Here is a 17,602-nt window from a genome sequence, read left to right as displayed (position 1 = left end):
GAGATGCTACGCTGAGACCACTATCCTCCTAAATCTATATCATTTTTCATTTTATTGACAGGAAATGTGTTCCTGGAACAAAGAGATTGATTTTAAAGAGTGGAAAAATAATGTCTAGTAAAAACTCGAATGAAAACATTTTAGTGTTACTTTAATTGTATCACAAGAGTATATTAACCCTTCAGCTGTATTTTTAATTGTAGTAAACAGTCTTCTTACAGTTGTTGCTTTGTCACTGGTACAATCTTTGAATGAATGCACCAAAAGGTAAAGAACTTTAATTAATGATGGGGTGCATACATTTAAAATTCATATCACATTTCAGAAGGATTATTCAAAATAATTAATTTTGTCTGTTAAAACACTTTTCCAGTTGTAAATGAAGTGATTAGGAGTGGGCACAGAAGATGTGAGTGAGGGCTGAGCTCACACAGTCCCTTCAGAGTATTAGTCTCTTTACTAGGTCTTGATGTCATAAATCATTTTGGCCTCTCTGGAGCCAAGGCTACATTTTTTCCTTGGTTATAATTCTCATTTTTGTTGGTAGTAGCTGAATTCTGTGCCCCTACAATGTGCAGAAGGAAAGCAGGTGGCTCCAAAGTGTCCCCATTAAGACAAGGTCTCGTGTTCATCTGCAAGGCTCAGGGGCTCCACAGCACTGTGGGGACTGCTACTGATCAGAAACACCAAATTTAGGACTTTCTGTATAAAATTTTATGAAGAGCAAGGCAGATTGGATGCCCCACACTCGAAAAGGAAAAGCTGAGGTGTTTTAGTGGGGTCCTGTGGCTGCTGAAGGACACGGTGAGCAGAGGGCTGAGGAGGCACCTTGTGGGGTCAGACAGGCGAGGGAGGGGAAGGGCATGATCCAGCTCCACCCTTCTGAAATGCATCTGGAGTTTTATGTTAAAACATCCTTGGAAAAAGCAAAAGCAGAGTGAGGAGCAGGCAGCATCCATGGGTGACCAGCAGAGCTCTGGCAGAGTGGGTGCCAGGAGGGCTCAGGGATTTGCAGGATTTCCACAGTGCAAGGATAGGGAAATACCATTTGTCACGTACTTTTTTTTCCCTCCTTTTTTTTCCTAGGTCATTTTATGTACTCTTGTTTCCACAAAATCTCATCTGCTGATCGTTTTGCACAAAGTAACGTGTTCAAACTCTTTGTTGGTTTAATTTCCCATTGCAGGGTGTAAGGATGTGAGGAATCTGTAAAGAATTCCAGTAAAACAAGTATTAGTGATAGTTCCTTTGTTAACAGTAGTGAGTCCACTTCAGTCTCACATTAATGATATTTTGACAATAGAAAATACTTCAATATTTTAATTACATGTAAAGTCTGGAACATTCCTGTTCTTGTTAAGGCACATATAAGTTAGGATGAAAACTGGCACATTACCTTTGATGTGGGCCACATGCTGAGAGTCCCCCAAAGGATGTCACTGACAGTGATACAGCTGCCAACAGCAGGAGTCTCATGAATGACAATTTTAATCAGATTTAAAAAAAAAAGTCCTCCAACAGTTAATTTATGTTTGAGGCAAGAAATGTTTGTGGTGTGATTATTTGGAATATTTTCTTACTTAAAGGAGTAGCATTAATCCCCCCAGAATTTTCAGGCCGTGGGTTTGTAGTTAAGGATTCAGCACTAGATTTGTGCGGCGTGCCCTGAGCTGACATTTCTGCAGCTGAGATTTGGTAGCAGTTTTCCTTGCAACAGTTGGTGCTGTTGAAATGTCTGGCTGATCTGTGAATTTGATGAGACAGAAGTCACCCTGGTCTCCAGCAATTCTGCCTCTCCTTTGCACCCACAGAGTACAAGGCATCCCTGAGTTGTGGAGCAGGGGCTGTGTGGGTAAGCAGGACACACATAGATCAGAGCCCTGCTCCTTTTTATAGAATACCTTGGCTCTCTTCAGCACTCAGATTCAAGTTTTATTTTCCTTTAATGAAGTTTTGATCTGTGAGAAAATCAGGATTATGCATTTATTTCTGTGATTTTACAGTAAGCATCTGACAGTTTTGCATAATAGGTTATGCTTTCTGCTCCATATTCTGTTTAAAAAAAGCTGGAATCCAAAGCTGTGAGTGACATTTTGGTAGAATTTTAGCAAGTACAGTCATTACCAAATTAAAAATAGATACAGGTGGGTAGTCTGTGTTTTTAGCTCCTTTTAAAAAAACCCAACCCTTGACTGTATACAAGAGCAGCAGTTTATCAGATCATTATAGTTACAATTAGGAAAGACCAGCAGTGTTGTCTCAGACCAAGAGTAAATTTACCTTTATCCACCAGAGGCTTTAATTTCCATGGCTGTGACATCTTTTCCTCAAATGAAATTCTTACTCTTAATTTTTTAGAAGGTCAATTTAAATTAATAAGATCACTGAAGAGTATTAAAACGTGGTCCATTTAGTCAAGGAGAAGAAAATGTTATTGGCACTGTATAATTGAAGCTGCTAGTTTGTCCATAATCTAAAGGAAAAACACTTGGATTTTTAATACAAGTCTCAGTGCTTTATTATTTTGGAAATCCAACCAACATTAGGCCACCTGGTGCCTAACTAATATGTATTTATTGGGCAGAGGAAGTTCCACAGTGCTGCTGCTGTGGGTGGGCACTGCAGGCTGTGGGTGACACCTGGTGCAGGTGGAAGGGTGGGTTTGGGACATTTCTACCGTGCAGGATGGCTCTGCCTCTGGGTCAGGACATCTCTGCAGGATGGCTCTGCCTCTGGCTCTGGTCTCCTGCTGCACTTTGTGGTGTTGAGGGTCATCAAACTCACGACCTGCAGATGCCAGCCTCATGTCTGACTGACAATTGCCCAGCTTAATTTTAGAAATTCCATAGGCTTGCTGATCATGGCCATTTTTCATGTTGTTTCCTTGTTAAAAGTTCCTTGCTGCAACTTGTCCTGCACACCGTGGGTGCAGAGAACAATTTATTCTCTTTATGACTGCACATGTTCTTTATCTAGAGAAGACAATTAGTGAGCTCCTGCGTGTTGTCCCTTCCCTCCAGTGCCCAACCTGCTGTTGTGCAGGGCTCACACTGAGGATTTGCTCAGCTCTCCTGTGCTGCCCTGGCCCCTCTCCAGGTGATTCAGATCCTCCTGCTCCCCACTCAGGGCAGTGCCTGGGTCAAGGCCATGCTGCAGGGATGGAGGCTGAGAATTCCTCCCATTGTGCAGGCACTGATCTCCTGGAAACGTGTGCAGCTCATTCTCCTGGCAGCAGCATCCTGCTGACCTGTATTTACCTGCAGTCTCCTACAAACTAGATATTTTTTTATTTTTATTTTATAAATTTACACAGGCAGTTAAACCCCATTCTGAGCTGAGGATGGCTATTCCAGCTTTCTCTCTGCCCTCAGCAGATTTTCACATTGTATCTCTCGTAAATCTGCACAAAAGTTTAGACAAATTCTAATAAAGATCCAGAATTTAAGGTAATTCTGCTGTGTATGCCTAGGATATAGACTAACATCTGTCCTTGAATGGGGAGCATTTAGTTCAGTTGAGTTTGGCCATTTTATGGTTCATTCTCTCTGTACAAGTTGACTGAAGGAACATTCTGAAGGTAAATTAAAATTGATAGCTGAAACTGAAAATCAGCATTTCCTGTCTAGATGCTGTGCATTTTTTAAGCTGTACACAGCCATCTGCAATTAATGCTCTTTGTTGTATATCTTCTGTATTTACAATATATTTGACAATAAAACCTTTTTTGACATTTAATCAGTAGCAGAGTTGTTCCACTCTCATTATATATTCATGAACTTTATCACCAAGACAAGACATAAATGTTGAGCTTCCCTTTAAGATCAGACAGGCATTGATATTTAAAACATTGAAAATTGAGGGGGGTTGTTGCTGTTTTACGTTTGTGCAGTATAGAAGTTAGAATAGATTCTTCTTTTTAAGAAGATGCTCAGGTTTGAAGGATGGAGACAGTGAAACTTCAGGACTAATGGAACTGTAAGAGCTGGATATTCAATTACTGATTTCATGGCCATCAGAGGCTGCTTTTTCCCCTTTTCCTATAAAGCTTATAATATTAGTTAAATTGGGATTCATTTTCTCATATTTCAGATGGAAGTTGGAAAGGCAGTAGGAAGAAGAGTCTTGCAAGTTCTGTTTGTTGATTGACTGTCTCTAAGAAATTGATGTGAGGAGGATTTTGGCATTTCATCCTTGAGAAATATTCCCCCTCATTTGCAGCACCCCTCCTATTTTTCTGGATTTTGACAAAGTAGATTTTTTGGAAGCTGAGTCCAACTTTATTCCCTTTCTCTGTAAAGTCTAAGATCCAGGCAGAAAAGTAATTTAGAGAAAAACAGATAATACAAGTAAGATCTTCAATTTCACTTTTTAAACACCAAGCATATCTGGGTATATCCTGTATGTTAAACAGCATTTCTGTGTCAGTGGGAGATTGAACTTTAATACAAGAATACCACTGAAACAAAGGGAATTTGTATTAAACTTGCAGGTAACTTACATTTTAGAGGGTAATCTCTAATGAGTCTCTCTGAATTTAAACTCAGTGGTTCTGTCTGTAGAAGAAATATTTGCATTGTCCTATTGCTCACAGGTGATAGTGATTTTCTCTCTAACTAAGTAACAGCTCCTCTTTCTGCCTCAAATAATTACAGCCCAAACCTTGCCCCTGTACTATGCAAATGGAAAATCCCAATCATCAGGATAGCAGTGTATTTTCAGTTTGGATTTAAAAGAAGTATTTTATTTATTAGATGCAGTTATGGCGCTGAAATGAATGGTTGTGCAGTTATGTAACATCTCACCTTCAAAATTTGATCATCTACAAATGTAATTTATTTTTCATAAGCTCCTTGCTTTTTAATATGATTCATTAATTTTTTTTTTCCTGTTGGTTGTTCATCTATTTTGAATGGAGACTCCAGGCATTCATTTTTCCTGTTCCTTAACGCTTGGTATGGTTGATGTAAAAATATTTTAAAATAATGTTCCTATTATTTAAATGATTTCATATTTAAAAGTTTGAAGTTGCCCAGAAAGTTGTGAACTCCCAATCACTGTGCATGGCCAGTTTGGATGGGGCTGGCAACAGCCAGGGACAGTGGGAGGTGTCCCTGCCATGGCAGGGGTGGCACTGGATGGGCTTTAAGGTTCCTTCCAACCCAAACCAGTCTGGGATTCTATATTTCTGTATTACTTGAAGCACATGAGGTATGTGACAGCAGTGTGGTCACAGCTCCCCCATTTTTTGTTATCTTAATTGTATACATGCAATAACTTCTAATTTAATTAAGGCCAGCAATATTCCACATTAGCCCGTGTGTCAAAATCCATGCAGTATCCTATAAAAAAGTCATTAGTTTGGTAATATCAATTTAACAAGTTTTAGCTCATTAACCTTGACACCAGCAGTGCTGGAGAGAGGAACCTTTTGATATTGTTGTTCTCAGCTCTGGAAATGGGCTGAAATCCGTGGCCATTATCCCTGGTCATCAGTTACGGCTGTGTGCTGGCTCTTGTGGGCAAACACCACAAATTACAGCTCCTCAAGTCAACCTAATAAATGGCTTAGCAGCTATACAACATCTCACCTTCAAAATGTAATCATCTGCAAATTGCAGAAGTGCTTCTTCAGTTAGTTCTTTTTCTGTTCTGGCATTGTGCTTGAGAAATTGCAGTTACCTTTGTAATGAAGTTCTTGGTTTAGCTTATAAATATTATTTAATATTGGTGCAGGTACCGTTACAAAATGAGAAAATGAGCAATGACTTAAAAGCAGGGGACAAAGAAATAAAGAAGAAACTTCAGCAGTCTGTCTGCCTAAAAAAGCTGTTGTGTATTGTACATTTTCTCTTATACTTTTAGAATCAAAACACCATCAATGTTGAAAAAGACCTTGAAGATCATTGAGTCCAACTTGGTGTTGTCTGATTTGATGCCTCAAACTGGGTGATTCTGATTTTCAGAATTGAGAAGAGGCAGAGCAGAACTCATATTTAGCCCCATTGTTAATCACAGAAGCATTTGAGCAGCAGTGAGAAGGGATTCTATAAAAATACAGGGTATTTTCTTGGAATCAGCTTCCCTTAATCCCTTCCAGTCATCCTGAGTCTGTCACTCTTTATGATTTGAGCATTTGGATTTAGAGAGAATGAGCACCCACCTGTGAGGAAGGGCTGTGTGGAACAGGGAAAGAAGAGGGAGTTAGAGCATTGTCTTAATGTGGAAGTGGGAAAACAAAGCAAGATGAATGTGGAAAACAGAATATTTTGTTGTCAGCTTTTTGTCCTGTTTGTGCCAGTGTCAGATTTTCATGGGTTTATTTTATTTCCCTTCCCCTTTCCCTTTCCCATTTTCCTTAAAGGAACAGTTTAACCTCAGCCAAATTTTCAGCTTCACTAAGATAAAACAAGGTCAATTTAAATAAACCTAAGTATATATGTTTTTTTTTTATCCTGGCACGTTTGACTCATAAAAAGTGAGATGTTTTGGTTTTGTTTTTTTTGCTTTTGCAGAAATCTAATCCAAAATGAAAAGTACATTAGATAGAGTAAAATTGAAATGTTGGTTGACCTCCAGGTAGTGGGGAAGAGCACGGTGTGGAGGTTGAGTGAGGTTTTTCATGTGCAAGAAATCACTGCGTTTTGTAGTTCTGTGAGTTTGAAAAGAGATAATTTGAAGTGATTTTAGCTTTGAGAATTTACAAAATGTAAATTTTTGTTCTCTTTATATTGTATAATAAAAAGCAGCTATGTTGAAAATTCATTACCAAATAAATCTACTAAATTGTTATTCTTTTAAGATATGTAATGTTTGGCTTCTAAAATCTCCTCTGTGCATTGAAATTGGGCTTTTGTCTTTATCTAAGAAGCTTTTTTTGAGTAATCAAAAAAATATTTTTTTAAATTACTGATGACTGTATGGATGCAAAAAAAAAGTGCAATTTTATGAAGTCTTTCATCTAAGACCTAATTCAGATAGAATCACCTGTACATGAAATCAGAAAATTAACATGTGCTGGGTAGTTGGGCAAACATGTCTGTAAGGCAGAGCTGCCTCTGCAAATATTGGATTTCTTTCTAAAGGGGATCTTGCATTATTTGACATTTATGAAAAACTGTCAGAGTTTTATGTGAAACATGTAGTGACATTTCTTGTGGCAAATGTATGTTATTTTACATTTGTGTAAAACCCCATATGGGGGCATTTCTGCATGTATATGCATGAATGTATCTCAGTATATTTGAAATGAGAACTGCAAATCAGACTGCAGATTTGCAGACTGCAAACCTCTAATTTGGAGGTTTGTAGTCTGACCATGTTCACTTGAGATTTAAATATCTTTCACAATATTCAAGCTTGATTACTTGGCCTCACCTGAAAAATGTAGCTCAGAGCTAAGGCTTTTATCTGGGTAGGTGTCTTTGTCTTTGTATTAGGACTAAAAATTCCTACCACTTCCATGGTGTTTTGTATAGTAAAATGTGTACTTTAGAAGTTTCAAAGATTTTTTTGACCAGTATTTTTAAAAGCTGGCGTAATTTATGAAGTGGAGGTTCAGCTGCAAACTGTGGGGCTTGGCTTTAGGGGGGATCATGGTTAGGGGATGTTGGTGAGCAGGCAGAGAGGATATTTGCAGCAAAGCCATCTGGAGCTGTGGAATGACCAAAGCTGTCTGTGGCACTGAGGGAACAAAATCCTTCACCTTGGGCCAAAGCCCTGGGCTCTGAAGGCTGGGAATGCCAGGCTGGAACCACAGGCTGAGCCACAGGTGTGCTGGGACAAAGTGCATCTCTTCAAAAACCTCAGCAGAGTGTCATACTCTGTCCCTTTTCTTTGCACACAGAATCTCAGAAGTGAAAAACAGATCTTCAGGCTTCACAAAGTAAAGAGCTTTGGGAAGAGTGGATTTGTCATTATGTTTAATTTGCACATACCTCACCAAAGCAAAGGCCAGGGGAGTCAGGCCGAGAACACAGCTGTACAGGCAGCTCAACTAATTGCCTCTCCATCCTCAACCTCATTTATCTTCATTTCTTCCCAATTATACCAAATTATCAATAGTCTCTGTTGCATCAGAGTCTTAATCCCCTTTATTCAGGCAGCATTAGATAGTGGCAGATGAATTCTTGGAGGGAGTCAGGGTAAACAGCCATGAAATGCCACCTCTGGCAGATGGCATTGCTCACAAGAAATGTGACAAAACATTTGGAATTTGTTACCAGGCATTGGTATGAGAAGGCAAGCTGTCAATATTTTTTTAAATGATAATCAAGGTGGTGCATACTTATACCACAAGCAGAAATGAATCCTGTCCAAAACCTCAAGCTTAGTTAAGTTCAGTTTGGCACTGAGTTATTCTGTTTTGTTGCAGAAGCCTCTCACTTTCTCTTCTTAAGAAATAGTTTTACTTTATCTAGTATTAATATCAAGATTTTAATAATTTTTTTTTTCCGGTGTTAGTTGTTGCTTTTTTCTTTGTATAGCTCAGGAAGAAATTCTGGCTTGAAGATGTAGAGTGTCCTTACAGAATAACAATGTAGGAATGATTTGGGCACTGTTGGTCAGTTCTAGGGGTTGGATCCTGCTCCTTAGAGAAGCTAATGCTAAACTCCCACTGGTATTCCTGGAGGAGAATTACTCCAGAGGTGATGGAATACCCAGTGGCTGAGCTTTCATAATGAGAAAAATGTTCTGAAAAGCAAAGATGGATTGAATGTGTGAGATGGATCCAAGTGCTGTGGTAGGAACCTGTTCAGATATCACTGTGAGCACAAATGAAAGTGGTTGTGAAAGGAAGTACAGAGTTGGCTGCTAATGTAGTTCCAGGGGTTTTTGTGTGTTATTTTTAGGCTGGCATCAATTGAAACTCAGTAGATGTCCCTGCTGACCTTTTCTGTGAATTGGGTTTGCTCACGAGCTCTCGTGGTTTTGGCAGCACTCTCAATTTTTTGGAAGTCAGGAGTATTTAGTGCAAGGGATCAACTTCAGATGTAAGAAATGGAATTAAATGAGTGTGTACCTGGCCTGAGATCCCACCCTGACATTGCTGGGGCGGTGCAAGGGGCTGCAGCCACCGATCCTTTGTGGAGACATTCTTCTTTATAAAAGTGTGTTGGGCATCCCTCAGCAGCCTCTCCTTCTCTGGTAACATCTCCAGTGAGTTTATGCAGGCGCTGGAAGTTTGGAAAACTGTCCAGGTGTGTATTAAGGCCACAGATTTTATTTAATTCTTTCAAGCCATACTTTGCATTATATAGAATTCTTCTCGTATTAGGAGATCTTGGAAAGATTATAAAAATATGATCCATTTATGTCACTGCAGATTAACTCAGCAGATTTCCATCTGTAACTTGGACTGTTCTTAATAATGATTTCAAAGAAATAGTAAATTATGAATTGTTGAAGCTCAAATAACCTGATTTTGTAGTTACCTGTCTGCCCTGGATGTCAAGATATTCTCAAAGCCTCTCAGAATCAAACTGAACTATCTGCTGAGTTAGTAATTATAAAAATACACAGTATTTTATCTCAGTGGTTCTTTCAGTAAGTTGTTAAATATGGGGAAATATTAAGTAATTTTTTAAAAAGCAGAAAATTGCAAATTGTAGTGAGTGAGGGTATGGGTGATTATCATCGCTGGAATACAAATCCTGGTTCCCTGCTTGCTGCTGGCTGCAGTAGTGGAGTTCAGAGGGATGTATGTTTTATCCTTTCTGGCAGGCAGCCCTGCAAACCATATTCAAGATCTGAAAGTTAAGCTGTTTTATTTCTGGCTTGTGCATCATCAACAGTAATAAAAACATGACAGACCAGAATTTTGACCTTCTTTCTCTCTGTGAAATGAACGTGTTTCTGAAGGCAGCCTGTAGTCCTGCAGTAGAAAACAGTTTTTTTGTTGATGGTCCTTAACCAGAATAGATGCTGTGTTCTAGTACATCATTCTTATCTTTGTATAGAAAAATAAAACAGTTGTCACACAGTTGTTACTAAAAAAGTTAGCAATAAATGTACTTCATGTTCTATAGAAGAAACTGAATAGAGTTTTATAACAATATTTAATCGACCACAAGAACTAGGAGCTGTCAGAGGAAGACAACAAATGCCCAGTTAACCCTCCCAAAACACACCTTCAGATAACACCAGGTGGTTTTTTATACAGTGCAGGCACAGGTATCTGACTCTGAGAGGTGCTCGTGAGTACCAGTGCATTTTGGTGACAATTGTTGTAAGAGTTCGTGTCTGAGTTTCTGTAAATCTGATGTTTCATCTTGTTAAATACAACTTTTACAGGGTGCTGTGGTTGTGGAAGTTGAACCACTGAGGTGTGTTGGGTGTTTTGGAGTTCAGCTGGAGGTACTGAAGGTGATGCTGAAGTTTAATTGATGCACAGTTTGTTCATCTGCACTGGTCTCAGAAAGCAGCAGAAAACACTTGGTTGTATTTTAGGAGCATTTTTGTGGATGCAGTTTGCAGGGATGAATGGCTCTGTCCGCTGTGAGAGAGAGAACAGGTTTCCTGCTGCTCAGAGCCTGGACAGCGGCAGCTGGCTGCAATGGTGAGACCTTGTTTTGGCTGGAAGGGCCTGGGAGGGACAGTGACACCTGCCAGGGTACCTGGCACCGAGGGGACCTGGCTGGGCTGGGCTTCAGCTCCAGCCTCATCCATCAGCACATTTCATTTACCACCTCCCTGTTTCTTTGTTCACTTTAAAGGAAGCAGTTGATGGTTTGGGAGGGATGGTTATGTTCCTAGATAAATACTGCAACTCTGCTTTTATAGTCTCAGAAAGTATCTTCCTGAAATTAATTGTTCTTAATTAATTTGGCATCAAATATTCGGACATATTCCCAGTTACCTTTAATGTCCTGTTTGCTGTGAAATAAACTTTGATTTTGCTGTCATCAAGACTTTTCAAAAAGTTTAGCAATGATATTCAGATTTCAGATGCCTTCTCATTGTGTAATTATCAACAGATTACTTCACCTAAGTCCTGACAGACATATTTTTTAAGTATGACTGACTGATGGACAGATTGGGAATTGCTGAATTAATGGGCACATTTCAAAGCCTTGGCAGGGCTAGGCAGTAATTACATCTGCTGAACCACTTGATAAGTTTTTGGAAGTAGCCCAGTAAAGCCATCACTGGATTTCTTGAGTTTTAATATCTTACCCTACACACTTCCATGGCTTTCTTGTAGGGTACACTCCAAAAGTTGATACAGCCCAATACACACAGCCAGACAAATCCATGAATTAAAGCCTTAAATGCATTTCAGATCTGCCATTTGGATTTCCAGATGGATGTAATGATTTTGGGGGCTGATTAAAATCTTGTTCCCATTTTTAAATTTCAGAATTTCATTTGGGAGTAATAAGGGACCACAGAAAGTGCCCACACTTGCGTGGCCTCTGTAAATAACATTATCTACTGCCAATACAAGGGACAGAATTTGGGGTTAAATGGGTCAAAATCCTGACCCAGAGCAGTTTTCTGACAGGAAGTTGACACTTGACCAGGAATGAGACCTGGGTGATCTCTTCCTGACCTTCCTGCAGTGAGAGTTCCATTTTTTGACCTAATTTTGTCTTCCTGGGACACTCAAAGGTTGGTACCATGAAAATGTTGACAGAAAGTTGTAGGCTGAAATGTTTTTGCAGAAGATATTCTGTGTAGGCCAAAAAAGTTACCATTTTCCCCAATACCAGGGTGAAGTTGGGATACTGGTAAAATAGTCTGGAAACACAAGGATTAGGAGTGCTAGGAAAAAGCACTGCTGTGTTGTTTTGGGAGTCATGGCGTTCTGTATAGTACAAAAATTTTCAAAGGCCCTGTATATGCTGGACACTCACAAGAAGTTAGAGGTGAGAAATACTTTGGAATTACCAGTGCTGAAATAGCAATGCACTGAATATTTTTTTTCTTCACACCTGTTGTTGTGCTTAATATGCCCAACAGGATGAAAAATGTGTTTAAAAATAATTTGAGAATAAGATTGGCCAGTGAAGATGGTATTGCTTTTTACAATTGGAGTTCAATTTTTCAGGAATGTATCACAAGGAGCAGTAAAATGACAGACATAGATTGAAACGGTGTGGTTGTGGAATTCGAAGGTAGCTCTGACAGAGAGGATTTCATTCAGCTCAAGCAGACAGATTTAAGGCTGATAAAATGAATTTGAAACCAAATGAAAAGAAACTGTCACCGAATTGAACTGTGATTACTTTCTGGAGATCTTTCAATACCTAAAACCAAGACACTGATTTAATCGCTACAGATATGTCTTTACCAAAAAAAATCAAACCCAACAAATGAACAACAGATGTTGGGGTTTTGTTCTGAAGAATGGAAATGCACAGAGAGGCTTATTGCTAGAGAACTTTTGCCTTTAAGAGTTGCCTTAAAAAATTCCTAAAGTTAATAATGGGTGAGTAGCAGCATTTTCAGAAAAAGTGAAGCTGAGCTTACCGCTTGCATTTTCTTCAAATAAATAAAACAAAACTTAAACAGAGACACTTTGTGATGATAAATCACCTTCCAGTGGGGCTGTGGGGTCTGTCACTGACAACAGGTGAATGTACCGCTTGGGCTGATTTTCCCTGTTTGTTCACAGTACCTGTGATTTAACTCCTAAATTCACCTGATTTCTGTTTTTGCTTAGTTGCACACTAATGTAATTCATGCACTGCTAAGTAACTTCTCTCAAATAACCTGTTCAGACTGGTGAATAGCAGATTTCATTTATTGCCCATTAAATAACTGCCCAAATCCACACGGAGTCCATCTCTCTGTGTGCCCTGGACACTGCAGACACTTTATTTAGGCCTTTCTTTAACCCCTCTGTGCTTTCAGCAGCACCCCTGGGGGCAGAGCCTGCAGCTCAGCTCTGCTGCTCTCAGCTGGCTGGGGAGGCAGCCCGGAGTTCTCTTCTTTCCCCTTTCTCAGGCTGTGGTCAGGAGCCCAGAGCTCTGTGCCTGCACCTGCTGAGCACCAGGAGCTCTGGGGCTGCTCCTTTCTGGCTTTCCCTTTGCCAGTGCTGACAACAGCCTGTTTTGGGACAGCATCGACCAGAATGCAAACAGGACAAGGAAAAAACCCCCTTTCTGTCCTTCACTTTTCTCTGTTGGAGGGAAGGTCATGTGGGTAGTGGGTAAGAGTGTCAAACATAAAGCTTTTGGTAAGGTGCATAAATGATGTAGTGGCATTTTGACAAATAACTTCTGGGTGCTCTAATAATATTCCTATGAAACTCATGTATCAAGTTACTCATATTTTAAGATGAAATATTATTTCTTATATAAAATAAATAAAAAGTTTTATTTCCTTTTGTATAAAAGAGGTAGGTCCCATTGCTGTTTCCTGTTGTCTCATTTTTCTTAGGAGTGCATGTTTATTTTTTTCCATATATTTTTCCCTTTATGTTTTATATACCTAAAAGAAATTACTAAAACACATCTCTGTATGTACTGTAAGCTCATAATACAAAATACAGAATTGAAATTAAAAAAAAAAATCAAAATGTGATATCTTTGCCTTATGGATGGACAAAAAATGGTGATGAACAGAAATATGGAAAATTGTGGTTAAACATGAATTTTAAGCACTAGGAAGGATTCAGTTTATATGGATGTATTCACTTCTAATTGTTATGGCAACAAAGAATTTGAAAATACACATTGATATGTTGCATGTCAGATATGTATTTGCTGATCAAACATGCTGACAAGTGTGTTACCAAATAAGAAAATTGTATGCTCAAAAATAAATACCTTTTTTTAACACTGCATGGCAATTAAAGACTGAGTGTACCAGCACAGGTTTGCATGTCACATACTTGGTTTTTACTGTGAATCTGCTTCAGGCTTGCTGTAAATTTGTATTAATCTTTTTCTTACCCTATGGGCATAGATACTCCAGGGAAGAATGCAACTGTTCTTTTGAATTGTTCTTTTTTAGCTGTGCAGAGGGACTGTGGGTAGGATGGATCAGAGGTTTCTGTAGGGCACAGGGGTAGGACCAGAGCCCTGACTCGTTTCCAGTTCAGTTTCCTCACTGGTGTAACAGGAGCTCCCTAATTCTGCCCTCAGCTTTCCCCCCTGCAGCTGACCACTCTGCCCTTATAAAACACTTCACACCTGAGCAGTTCTAGGCAAGAACTGTTCTAATTATTATTTCATTTTTAAGAGGCTTCCTACCACATAGGAAATGCAGTCCAGATGGAGAGATGGAGCTGTTATCTGTGGGACACTGCAGGCTAAGGATGCATTTCATTTAATATCACTTTTATTAGACATTGTACGCTCAGCTGTATTTTTTTCTTTCTCTAAGGAGAAGTGATAGGGAACATAAGAATACAGGAATGGTCTGCAGAGATAAGTGTATTGCAATTTATTCTTGTGTTGCTGGCACTGAATACTGGAGCAGATTTACAAGTGGAATTTGCAGAGGGGAAAAGTTATTGTTGTCCCCATCTGTAAGGAGAACTGGTCCAGTGATTTGGACTATATGACATAAATTCAGTTTCTCCTTCCACTGCAGATTTCCTGGGTTTCCTTAAGCAAGTTGCTTTTCTCACAGGGCAATTCTCCATCTGTAAATTGGGAATAATGGAATTTTCCTGGGGAATGAGCTGGGCTCAGAGAGTTGGGGGGGCTCTGCTGCTGCAGCCTCAGGGCCACGAGGCTCTGAAAGGCAAGAGAAACTTCCAGAATTAATTCAATGAGCTGAGTTTAGACCGTCTGTGCCTAGGGCTGGAAATACCCAGGGCAGAGGAACACGGGGAGAGGGAAACTTTCAAATGAAGACTCATTTTTTTCTTTTCATTCAGAAATCCCAACAAACTGCCTTTGGCCCAGTTTTTGTGTCCAGTGCCCTGATATGTGAAATAACAGCTACAAAATATGTTCCTAAGCAAAAATTCATGGAAAAATATGTGCGTTTTTTGAGGAAGAATAGAGTGTAAATGTTAAATTTGTTGAAAAAGCACATGGAGAAATCTAAAACTCATTTGTTAAAATCAAATACTCAACATTTCTTCCAAAAGTCCTTCATAAATCACACATTTAACTTCTGAAACACACCAAATAATAGCACTGCAGATTCACAATAGTCAAAGTGAACAACTTCCACACTAAGTAGCAGTCAAATGTTATTTGAAAGAGCTGATATACAGTACATTAAATAACAAAGATGCTGACACAGCCTCAACTGTAGTAGTTCTAATTACTGCACCACACCATGCTACATTATATCACATGGCATAATTTAGTGTATCTTTCTTTGTCAGTGTATTACTCATCATTTTACAAATTACAACTCTTTTATAGGAAGGTAATTCATACTTGGACATAGTGCTAAAATGATGGAGTGTTTTCCTTTTTTCTCAATCACTGATCTTTCAAACTTTTGCATTTAGCAGTATTAATCATGTTTATCAGCCAAGTGTTGTCATAAAGAATGGAATTTCTCTGTAACTTTCATATTCAATTAAAATGGTTTTTTGCTTGCTGCCTCTATCTGCTGCACTCCAGTAATCTATTTACTTATTCTAATTGAGATCCTTGTTCATAAATTCAAAACAAAATCAATACTGCAGTTACATGTTTTTCTAACAATCTATAATCTAAGTGACAGTGTGAGGTGTACCTGAGAGGGGAGCGATCTTAAAATACCTTTTAACTCTAGAAATGTTTAGTCTAACTTTTTCTTAAGTTTTCTGTTTTGTGGACCAGATGTATTTTGGAATTCAGTAACATGGTCTACTTAACCTGCTGTTTAAAAGGAATTTGTTATTCAAGTGTGTAATACTGAAAAAACTACAGTCTGTAAAATTGCTGCAGAAGACCAGACAGAGATTCGAGACACCAAGTGCTGTTTCCTAGACTTTGTGCTCGTTGTAGACAGTAATTACTATGCATAATAGATATCTGGACTCCTGAGTTGAAATTGCTGAATATTGATGATTTCCCAGCACAGCCTGTGCCCAGCTCTTTTAACCCACAAAGTGAAGGGTTTCCCGTGGGGCATCCCCAGGGTCAGGCCCAGCAGTGGAGGGGGAGCTGCTGAAGCTCAAAGATATCCAAGCTCGAGGATAAACTGTAGTAAAATCTTCAGGGCTGAATTCCAACTGGAATTTAGTGGCACTGGAGGAAGGGAATGGCCAAGTGCCTGCAGGATTGACAGTGCAGAGACCTGATGAGCACAGGGGTGGGCTCAGATGAGTGTCTGGCAGGGACTGGTGGCCTCGTGTCCTGTGATAGCAGGAGATGACGGCTCAGCCTCTCAGATATTCCCATTCTAATAATTCATTTAATCATCACTGATGATTTCATCCTCAGACATTTAGCTTTTCCTGTTTCCACAAACCAATATTTTGAAAGTAGGTGATGCTGAAAGTGTCTAAAAATATTTTTTTGCTCCGTACTTACTTACTAATTTATTTTTTGAAAAATTCAGGTGCAGGTGCCAGGTGCTCAGCTGTGGTAAAGGAGTCTTGGCTCACTGCTAACCAAGCAAAATATCTCAGAGTAAAGGTACATGCCACTCATGGTTTGCTGTGCCCTGTTTTGCAGGTGGCAGTGAATCCTCCTGGGACAAGGACAAGCTGCAGTCTCCCATCACGACGGGATCCCAGCACAGCATTGGGCACCCCACGCTGTCAGGGCAGTCCAGCCTGGGCAGTGCACACCCGCTCAGCCCTCTCCAGCAGAACCACCTGCTCACCAACAGTACGTACTGGGGTCCTGCTGGGAAAGAGGAGAGCCTGGAGCCCTGCTGGGAGCTGGGCTTGCCTTCCCTCCAGCCTCAGGGAGCGGGGAATGATGGGGGACACGGGAGTGACAGGAGGGTCAGGCCTTCACTGCCAGCTGCGCTTGTGTCTCGTGTCCAAGGCACCCTCTGCCATCAGTTCAAATACGAGTGGCTGCTCCCTCTTGGAATTCACTCAGTCACTCACTACTGGGTTTGGGACTGTCAGTCTTTGTCATTTCCATGGAAAATAATCATACAATTGCTTAAAATTTAGTTATGTGAGAAAATTCTCCTCCAGATGGAAATGCTGACCCACCAAATAAAATAGGAGACCAAGGAATAAATGCAAAATGTCCAGTTAAATGGAACCTGAACCTAGCTATCCAAAACAACTGGAATAAAATGACACAGGTTGGATTTGGAACTTAGGACTCTCCAAAAAGCCATCTCTTTTCTTTCCCTTAGGAAGGGAGCAGGTGGGAAGCCATCGGTTCCACATCTGTGCACCCAAAGAGGGAAGGAAGGGAAGGAAAAAGTATTCCAAGAAGGATTTGATTTGGGATTAACATTTTAAAAATTATTTAGGAGTAAAGTTATTCCTATAGTTGATGATGGATGAAGAATGAAAACTCATTTATGGACTCTCGTTGCTTGTTTAAGCACTTTGTCTTCCAAGTTCTGAAAGTTGATTTTTGGTTTTAGTTTAGGGGACGAGTGACATTTCTGGCTCCTTACACAATTCTTGGAGTAGTCAGTTCATTCTCCTCTGCCAGGCCCCAGATCTGAGCAAATAAGAGCTATTGAAATGACTAGTACAAAATGAGTCTGATTGTTTGTGGGAAGGTGTGGACCT

The 17,602-nt window shown here is 39.8% G+C and overlaps 1 protein-coding gene across 6 annotated transcripts in view; it reads left to right on the top strand.

Annotated features, from left to right (window-relative positions):
* Window positions 1-17,602, top strand: part of DACH2 (dachshund family transcription factor 2) — a 235,752-nt gene that overhangs the window by 160,523 nt on the left and 57,627 nt on the right. For all 6 annotated transcript variants that reach the window (XM_058032807.1, XM_058032804.1, XM_058032808.1 and 3 more), the window contains exon 4: window positions 16,572-16,727. In XM_058032807.1, the coding sequence (XP_057888790.1) occupies window positions 16,572-16,727 (156 nt within the window). The remainder of the gene's footprint in view (window positions 1-16,571; window positions 16,728-17,602) is intronic.

This window comes from Melospiza georgiana, chromosome 12 (assembly GCF_028018845.1).
Source record: "Melospiza georgiana isolate bMelGeo1 chromosome 12, bMelGeo1.pri, whole genome shotgun sequence".
NCBI lineage: Eukaryota > Metazoa > Chordata > Aves > Passeriformes > Passerellidae > Melospiza > Melospiza georgiana.
The sequence above is the reverse complement of the archived record's forward strand: the minus strand, read 5'-3'. Positions and strand labels throughout refer to the sequence as shown.